This window comes from Boleophthalmus pectinirostris, unplaced genomic scaffold (assembly GCF_026225935.1).
Source record: "Boleophthalmus pectinirostris isolate CB_2022bp ecotype Guang Dong unplaced genomic scaffold, ASM2622593v1 HiC_scaffold_12, whole genome shotgun sequence".
NCBI classification, from domain to species: domain Eukaryota; kingdom Metazoa; phylum Chordata; class Actinopteri; order Gobiiformes; family Gobiidae; genus Boleophthalmus; species Boleophthalmus pectinirostris.
In genome coordinates this window covers 29,614,793-29,624,683 of record NW_026571018.1, presented here as the reverse complement: position 1 = coordinate 29,624,683, position 9,891 = coordinate 29,614,793, and the positions used below count along the sequence as shown (strand labels likewise).

The 9,891-nt window shown below is 39.6% G+C and overlaps 1 protein-coding gene across 1 annotated transcript; it reads right to left on the bottom strand.

Annotated features, from left to right (window-relative positions):
- Positions 1-914: 914 nt before the first annotated feature.
- msx2b (muscle segment homeobox 2b) lies at positions 915-3,880 on the bottom strand. Its single transcript, XM_020927063.2, has 2 exons — positions 3,311-3,880; positions 915-2,513 (listed from the first exon to the last, which is right to left on the bottom strand). Exons 1-2 carry the CDS (start codon positions 3,696-3,698, stop codon positions 2,056-2,058), a joined length of 846 nt encoding a protein of 281 aa, XP_020782722.1. The 5' UTR covers positions 3,699-3,880; the 3' UTR covers positions 915-2,055.
- Positions 3,881-9,891: the final 6,011 nt, after the last annotated feature.

The window sequence follows — 9,891 nt, the reverse complement described above, 5'->3', positions numbered from 1 at the left end:
GGCCGGACATACACTGTGTGATATTTTCCGATCGTTTCATTTTACTCAAACTTTACGACCGAATCTCAAGGTTTAAAAGTTGACAGCTCATGGAACTACTTCAACTTTGCAAAACCCTCACGAGAGGCGACTGGATTTCAAACAGGTTTGATAAACTTGCGACCTACGATTGCTGATCGGGAGCTGGTCATGAAAATTAATCGGTTCTCGTTACCCCATGCATACTACGCCAAGCACGACGCGCGATTAAGACAAAACTTGGCCCGATCCCAAAAACAGTTGCACAAGGGCCAAAAATCGCACAGTATACATGTCGGCGATGCAACACAACATAAAACAATAGTAAAATTAGTCTTATTATTATTATTACTTGTCCTAGTTAACGTATACTAGCCTTCATGAAAAGTTTAATGACTGAAATATTACAAAGTTTTACAAAATTACATTTCCATGGAAACAAGCTGGTGGCAGACACATACCCACAGTGCACCTTTAATATAAACTCATGTTATCAGTATTTTTGTAGAACTGTCATGAGACGTTGTATACGGCTACGCTCCAGCGCATCCATCACATCATAACAGATTCCTGTTTTGTCCCTATCTCTTTACAGTTGACACATTTCGTTCCCTTATCTTCTATTAACCTTTATAATGACTGCCAGGCCCCGTAATAAATAGAGTTACAAATGTCAAGAAAAGGCGAAGGGTTTAGACGCTTTATGGCATGTCCGTGTGAACAAACTTCGCTGTGGGGAAAATACTTGTTGTAATCTCTCGGTAATAAGAGGAAGTGTTTGTCAGCTCGGATAATGTGTAATTTACAGTCGCTCTAACATTACAGCTCGGATTGTAAACCTGACATGTACCTGTACCGTTCACACATGCACGCAAGCAAACATTTAGAAAACATACTGGCTTTATTCATTATTTATTTCAAGAACATTAAAATCAACATCGTGGAAGACTTTACATAAGACATTAGGAAAAAATATAGACTGCATAGTGTGGCCCCGTTCAAAAGGGAGTCCATTAGTTTTTAACAATAAAGCAATTTTGGTCCGTAGTTCTTTGTACCATAATTTTTTTTCTATTAAGATCATAAATAGACTTTGTGACACATTCATACATTTCCAGCATAATTTTTCATAAAGAATAAATACATCTAGGCTTGATCTATGAAGCCTAAAAGGTAAAAAACGAGGAGTGAAAAGGGTATGTATTGCTTGGGCAAAAAGGGAAACAGAAAAGAGTTAAGGCAACCGTGCTTTCTTGGGAGTCAAATTGAGTGAATCAGTAATATGTTTCATTTAGCCTGAGTCGCTGAAAACACTCACTCCATCAAGAAAGAGCCAGAAAAAGTGTCTATTTTAAGGCAGTCTTGGAGGAAAAGGCTTAAGTGAATATTGCGAGTCCTCAGTCATTTCAATTATTGCAAAAGTAAACAAGTGGAGACTATAAAAAGCTCAGCGGTGCACGCCCCTCTTCACTCACAATGTAAACACGCAGTCAGCCAGGAAGGACGCAAAAATATCCTTGTTTAAAAGTCTTGATTTGTCTCTCGATTTGAAGTGCCCTTGGAAGAAGTCAACCACCCCCTGACCGTGCAGTGGATTAAAATGAACATGGGAAAAGTCCAACCGCGAACGCTTAACAAGCCTCTTAGCGTCAGTTCATTTCTTTCTTGACGTACACGATCAGGGCATAGCCAACACGGAGACATCAGGACTTCAAACGTTGACGCTTTTAATTGCTTTTCGCTTTTTTGGCAACTCCAGATGTCATAGCACAGACAGGCAGGGCATCCGGTACAAAATCTACAACCAACTCAGAGTTACACGTGTCCCTCTGCCTGGAGAGATAGACCGACCGGGCCCGGGCTGCATCAGATAAGGCATCCGGCTTAAACGGCAACATCAATGCACAATGGGAGGGAGAAGATTGGCTGGTGAACCCGGAAGCTCATTAAAGCGACGTGTTAAATTATGTATTTTTCCTTTAAAATATCCTCCAAAATGTTTCTCAAGTCCAAAAAAAAAGTCAGTGACGCTTTCTGTTAGGATAAGTGGTACATGCCGTAGCTGAGGGGAGACGCGTAGAGTCCTAGAGGAGACAGGGGGAGCAGAGGTCTGTGCTGGTGGTGGTACGCTGAATACGACTGTCCGTACAGAGACATGGCCCCCAGGGAGAGAGGTAAGGTGAAGCCCGGGTGTAGCGCTCCGGCGTTTGCAGCAGCAGCCACGGCGGCGGTTTTGGCGTCGGCGGCCATCTTGAGTTTCTCCAGTTCGGCCTCCTGTAGTCGTTTGGCTTTGGCTCTGCGATTTTGGAACCAGATTTTGACCTGCGTCTCCGTGAGGGTGAGTGAAGAGGAGAACTCGGCGCGCTCGGCTATAGACAGGTACTGTTTCTGACGGAATTTTCGTTCCAACGCCAGCAGCTGGGACGTGGTGAAGGGCGTGCGGGGCTTACGGTTGGTCTTGTGTTTTCGGAGCTGGCATCCTGGGTTGATGTGGCCTGTAGGATCACAAGAGAAAATATTTAGCTATAATACATAAAAAGTGAGTTTACTCCTTGGAAATGTTAAGTTTTATGAAGTTTAGCACACATATTATCTTATCTAATCAACACTTGCAGAAGTAGGTTAGGATAAGACAATGACAGCTTTATTCTGTCAGTAATCTTGTGTAACTTTGACACAGACAAGATTCCTTTTTTTTAATTGGGTGCACTAAGTTCGACAAGCAATTATATTAATTTCTAGTTTTGAATACAATTGACGTAAACTACAAGTGATCTGATACAATTATGTAATAAAATCTTTATTACACCTCCATCAAATCATAATTACACTGGGTCAAAGATGGCACAAAGTTGGCAAGCCCTGTAAAACTTTTAATTATTTCAATTGATTTAATGATAGGCTAATTGGTGCAGTGTTACAGTAGTAAATAATTACAATGGACGCCTGCAAAACACATTTCAAATAATTTGCTTCATTATATTTCTTCTTTCTTTTTGACCTCACGTTATTACGAAGGATTAAGCTTAAGCTCGTTAATAGTTGTGTGGGGGTAAGATTCAGTTAGGATCTTCTTAAATCCTAATTTATTAAAGTGATCCATCAACTTGACAAATGCAAATTTACAAAGTCTCAAATTTGAATCTTATCTACTTTGTCCATCATAGTTTCGTCAACATATTATTGTAAACAAATTAGCTTTATTGCAATCTGTAGTTGTATCTTAAAATGTTTGGGGCATTTTGGTCCAAAGTCTGGATATTTTTGGAGACGTTTTGATGGGAGAACTTACGCGGCTGTGAGGGGTACGCTCCGTTGGTGACCCAAGGCGTGCACTCCTCCGGCTCGGACGCTTCAGACTTGACGGGCGAAGTTGGCGAAGACGCGCTCAAACTTTTCCGGCTCGCTTCGCTCTCCCGGCACAGATACAGCGGGTTGAGCGGGCTTCTGGGCACCTCTTTGCGGCACACCGGCTCCGCGCTCCGCCTGGACACCACCCTCCCGGACATGATCGCCTCCACGCTGAAGGGGTGATGCCGAAGCGCGGATGGAGACGTCGGGGAGCTCGCTTTCTCCTCCTCCGCCGGCCCCGTATCGGTCACGTCCGAGCGCGCGCTGCAGTCCTCCTCGGATGATAAACTACCGCTGCCCAAGTCCTTAAAACTCTCGCGGGAGGACATGTCGGCTCCGCGTCGCTACTATTCCGAAAACGAGTAAATCCAAAGAGGCAAAACCGCTGGAGAAGTTGCGGCCGAGGCAGTGGAGCGCTACACTGAGGTTGGCTCGGGCGAGTGGTTTGTTATGGGACTGTCAAGTTGTACGTAGGAGTATTTACGCACATCACGGTGACACGCACGACTTGACCAATCAGTGCGGGCTGAAATCTGAGTGAGGCGTGGCTGCTTTCAGTGACTGCGGGAGAAAAATAAGTAGTGTTGATTTAAAGTTTGCTCGTACAGTAACTAAATATAGCTTTCATTAGAAAAAAATAGATAATGTGTTTCTTTACGCGTTCATGTTCTATAATCTATTCTATACTAAATGTTGAACTGACGCTTTGTGAGAAATTTAATGTTTCGTTTCTAGTCAGTGAAGTGGCCTCTATGCTCCAGTTACTACAGAGTAAGTCTTTGTTGTTAGTCGGTCTGTATGTTTTTCAGTTTTTTTACGAGAGAACATGGCTGCACACCTCTGTCCTCTCTCTGACTTTTTTCCTTTTGTTTACTTTGTTTAATTACATTGAAACTGTTGTCTTATGAACTATATATTAAAAGTTATTAAAGGTGCACTGTGTAACTTTTCTAGTGGAGAGTCCGCTGCCCACATGTCTCCGGAATGTTCCACAATATGGTATTAAACTTTCTCCACGGAGATAAGAAGGATGGAAGTTTGCAGTAAGCAGCGGTGAAAGGTAACAAAGTACAAGTAGTAGGCTAAAATACTGCACTTTGTAAACATTTTTAGTATTTGTTCGTTACTTAGGTACATTTTATAGTGGATGTTTTGTTTTTTTTTCTTTTACTTCAACTACATTTGAGAGCAGGTATTTGTGCTTTCTACTCGATTATTTTTGAACTGGACCGAAAGGCAAAAAGTACTTTTCATATTATGTTATTTTCACATTTAACATTCTGACAAAAGTTTTTGAGTTTAAAATTGTACTTTCAGCAAACAAATATAAATCGACAAAAGTCCTAAAAATCACAGTTAAGAAACTGATTCCTTTTACTACTGTTGATCAAATATTTATTTTTAATTAATATCACTACTTTTTTAACAAATGAATAATACTTGAAATACATGAAATACTTTTACTTTTTACTCTTGAAGTACATTTTTAAACAGGTACTTAAATACTAACTACCTAAACTAAACCTACTAACTAAATTAAACCTACTAACTACTAAACCTAAGTCGATTTTTTCAAGTGATTCTTTTACTTATACTTGGGTAAACTTTTACTTTCACTGTATCTGTACTTTTACTTAAGTAACAAAACTGAATACTTCATCCACCACTAGCAGTAAAATATCTGTCTTCTTTTTCATATGCGATCATGCAAATAATTGTAAAAGAAGTTATTAAAAAATATAAAAATCTATCATATTTAGTAACACAAATTAGTTGTTGAGTTGTCATGTTCTAACTGTAATTTTGGACTGCTGTTGTTAAGAATAAAACTTTAAAATCCGCACCTATGCATTTGTTCAGAAAAAGGTGATATTGCATAATCTGTGGAGGTGATGTCAGCTGGGTGCCCCCTTGGTTTTGTGTGTAAAACTATCACATTTCCAGAGAAGAGCTTAAGTGGTAGCCCTCATGCTGTTGTTTTTGCTTTTTGAATCATATTAATACAGGGAAATTGACGCTAATCGGATTAAGTCTTCAGTTCTCCATCACACGGCTGTTTGTTTGTATTTTATTTTTAATGGTTTTTCCATAGCGTCGGTTGGTACATCTTGGGACGGCATCAAAGAGGACCGATCGACTGTGCCTGTGTCTGCTGATCCCGTACGTCATGATGCTATCATTTGGGCATTATAAACTCGCAATATTCATCTAAAACGACTTAATAAAAGAAACAAGTCCGCTGATTTACGTGTTGGAAAACTACTGTGCCCAATGGGAGCCGACATCGCTGTAAATGTCATCAGTATCTTACTTCATTTGTACTGCATAACACATGACGCAACAATCATTAAAGTTCCTGTAATATATGAAATCGACTATTATGAGCTTTTAGCCATGTTAGAATGTTGTTACTTCCTCAAAAACATAACTGGAGTTGTGTTTGAGTAACTCTTTAATATTAGTCTGTACATCTTCAAAGCTCAAAATGCTCTGTTCCACCTTGCGATGTCAAGAAGTGGTAGTTTCCAAGTTAACAACTACTTAACCTTTTGACCGAGGTGGGGGCTTGCAAGTCGTGACTTGGACTCGAGTCATACCTGAGTCTTGACTTGACGAAATGAACTAAGACTTGGGACTCGACTTGGACTTGAAGGTCAGCGACTTGGTACTTGACCCGGACATGAGGCCTGTGACTTGAGAAACACTTTTAAATCTGAATTCTTTCTATTTTCACCATAATGATTCATACTAAGATCTTGTCAAGACATTTAAAAAGGAAAAATGTACTAAATTAATTTCTACAACTCTTATGTACTCTATAAATACTCATATATAAATATACTTTGATGTTTTAAGTACAATTTATCCAATTTAGCCATATAAATTACAAAAATCTACTTTGGTTTAAAGCACAGGTGTCAAACATACGGCCCGGGGGCCAGATCCGGCCCTCCAAGACCTTTAATCTGACCCTCAGCTGATTTTCTACTAAAATATTGTAATTATATTTTCAATTAAAATATTGTTAATTTTCTGTGGTGTTTATCACAGCAGCGTCTCCAGCGTCTCTGTACGTGGCCCCTCCCACCAGAGCAGCACAAATGAAGATTGTCTCTTTCCAAACGCTCTTAAAGGACGATCGTTTTGACTGTTGACCGTGACACCCTCATCAGAAAAATGTCCAAATGAGAAAAGTGGAGCCGAGTGCAGGATTTTACAACAAAAACTGACTTATTCCTGTTTTCATACAAGTTCATGTTAAAACATTGTGTTGAAATTGTTTTTTTCTTAAGTTTCAGGTTGTTCATAATATTATATTTTGTAAAAGAAAGAGTTCATCAGTTAAAAAAGATTTGTGTAATAGATTTGTGTTTCTCTGCACAAATATTTGAACTTATTGTTATTTTTGGGGTTTATATGCCATGAGTTTTCTGATCCGGCCCCTTTGGGATCAAAGTAGGTTGGATACGGCCCCCGGACCAAAATGAGTTTGACACCCCTGGTTTAAAGACTTGAACTGAGTTGAATCCCAAAGCCGATGACTTGGACTTGATTTGGACTTACGGGCCAGTGACTTGAGACTCGACTTGGACTTGCCTGTATTTGACTTGGAACCTGACTCGGACTTGAGGTCAAAGACTTGAGACTTACTTGAGACTTGCAAAACAAAGACTCCGTTTCACCTGTGCCTTTAGTTCAGTGGAGATTGGCAGCTGCAAGTCTGAAATTATCCAAATGATTCTAGTGAAGGTGTGTGGAGTTTAAAAACACAGTGGAGCACTTCCTGTATTACAACATGGTATCACAATGTAGAACGGAGTGTTTTCAGTTTGAGAGAAGAGCGCAGCCTAAATACGCAGGGTTTGTGTCTTGGGAACTGACGGTGCTGTAAAGATCATCATCTGCAGATTTGATTTCATTTGTACCAAAGTGACTGTACATGACACTGTTGATGGTAAGAATACTTTGTAAGTGTATTTCTTTCCAGAATACTGAATACCTGCATTGAAATGTATGCCATGTATTTTGTAATATGGTCTAGTACTGCATTCTGAATACTTAATACTTACTAAATTATAGTGTAAAAAAGCAACATAGGAGTGAAACATCTTTATGTTTTATCACTAATTGGAGATGGAAAAATTGCACATGCACACGCTACAAGACCGAGCAGTGTTTTCTAATTTTTGTACTGGAATACGCCCACTCAGAATTAGTATTCAGAATGTGTATTTTCAGTACACGTATTCAGTTAGTTCCCAGCACTGCCTACGCATATTACAGGTTAAGAAATTTGAAGAATGAAGTAAGTACAGCGCAGAGGCGGGTTACAGTGAACACAGAAGTTGATCTGTAATATTGCGTCTTAAAAAAAGTGATTAAAGATTACTCAGACTTGCACAAATCACTTCAACTTAATGAGAAAGGGCAGTGGGGAACTAACTGAATGCATGTACCGAGAATACTTTTGAGTAACTGTATTCTGGTACAAAAAATAGAAGAAATTTTCCAGGTCTTGTGGTGGGTGCATGTGCAATTTTTCCACCTCCAATTAGTGATAAAACAACTATAACAAGCTCTGAAAAGTAAATTTTGCTTAACTGGTCTGGTTTAAAGGTGTACCGCGCGACTTTTCTGATGAAGGGTCCGCTACATGCTTGTCTCCATGGAGGTCTTAGCGCTTTGCCTGAAATATTCCATGGTATGACATTAAACATCTAGCTTTTATTCATACGGGTGTTTCTATTTAGCCGGGCTGTCTTTCTCTCCAGCGACTAGGTCAGGAATCGGAACACACTAGATGGTTTGTAAGAATCCCAGGAGTGCGAGTTCGGGCATCAGCCAGTCAGCGAAGAGCCATATATTCTGTGTTGGCAACAATTCCCAAGATCGAGGATTTAAAGCTGGAACAAAGAGAATGTTTGGTGAATTTTATCAAGCGGAATGACATTATTGCCCTTCTTCCTATGGGATCTGGGAAAAGCTTAATGCACCAGTTAGCCCCGTTACTGGCGCATTAGGCCTACATACGTCACGACTAAATAGCAGCGATTGGTTAATTTAAAAAAAGTACCCGCCTACCGTTGAGCGAATGAGACCTAATGCTGCGAGGTCAGACGGTTTTCCACAAAGTGAAACCGGCTGATGAATCAGTCTAGTTTCTATTGCGCAAAAATACAATAAATCCATCTGTGAATAGAGGCGACATTGCACAGATCTGAACTGTAATGAAGCGTCTCTGTCGTAATAAATAGGTTTAATCTATTCTAGACTAAGCAATAACATTTGGAGACAAGCAGACTCTATACTAGAAATGTTACGCAGTGCACCTTTAAATCGCAATTGTCCCTGTATGAAAATGATGATGTTTTTTTTTTTGTTTTTTTTTTTTTTCACCGTTTTGTTCCTCTTATTTATTTGTCTATCTTCTGCTGCCTTTTCTCATTAGGGGGCAAAGTTTGACTGGAGCCTTCTTGGACAGGAAACAGTCTGGGCAGTGATGGCTGCGGGGCACATACACACACACACACACACACACACACACACACACACACACACACACATACACACATACACACACACCATTTACCAACCAAGGGAAACTCTGAGCAGATCATTTTCTTCCATACGCCCGCAGACATGAGGGGCTTTCATAGCGCCTCGCGTCCTGCTCATACATGGGACAGTTTAGTGTAAGGAGAGTGTAAAGTCAATGTTTTAAAATCTATCAAGGCCCAGGAATAGTAAAGTAAAGAAGACAAGTTATTTTTTCACTTAATCGTTTCAAAATGTGAAGGTCTGGCTGGGGTGTATACATTTTATATGATGATTGTGTAAACATGCAGACGCCTCCTTTTTTAACTTGTTATGTCGGTTTGAAAAGACACATTTGATATATCTGGGACAAACTACCAATGTACCAAAAGTGCATGTTTAGAATATTCACTAAACCAAATATTCAGGTACAGTCACAGTACAGTCAAGAGTACAATTACCCTCCTAAAGTTAAACATACATGATCATACAATTTAGTCAAACTGCAAACTGTTAGTGACAAAAACACAACTCTTATGACGCAAGCATGTGTCATTTTTCTTTCTGTAATTAGTGATAATTAACTGCATAACACATTGAGTTGTATTTATAGACTGTATATGTAAATGGACATTATGGCTGGTATCATTAAGAAGTTACTGATACGATACACACCTCACTACACAGGCCACGATACGATACACATCTCGATACACAGGCCACGATACGATACACATCTCGATACACAGGCCACGATACGATACACATCTCGATACATAGGCCACTATAAGATGCATATCTCGATACAGTGCATTTTCAGTTCAAAACGATATATTCCCAATTTATTCAATATGGTTCAATAAAAAATAAATTCTAAATCATGTCTGTGATACAAAAAGTCTTTGTTAAACCACTTACTGTGCAAAGTTAATATGAAACACAAACATTTTAATCACCATTTAAAAAGTGAAAATGTCAAATGTGTCA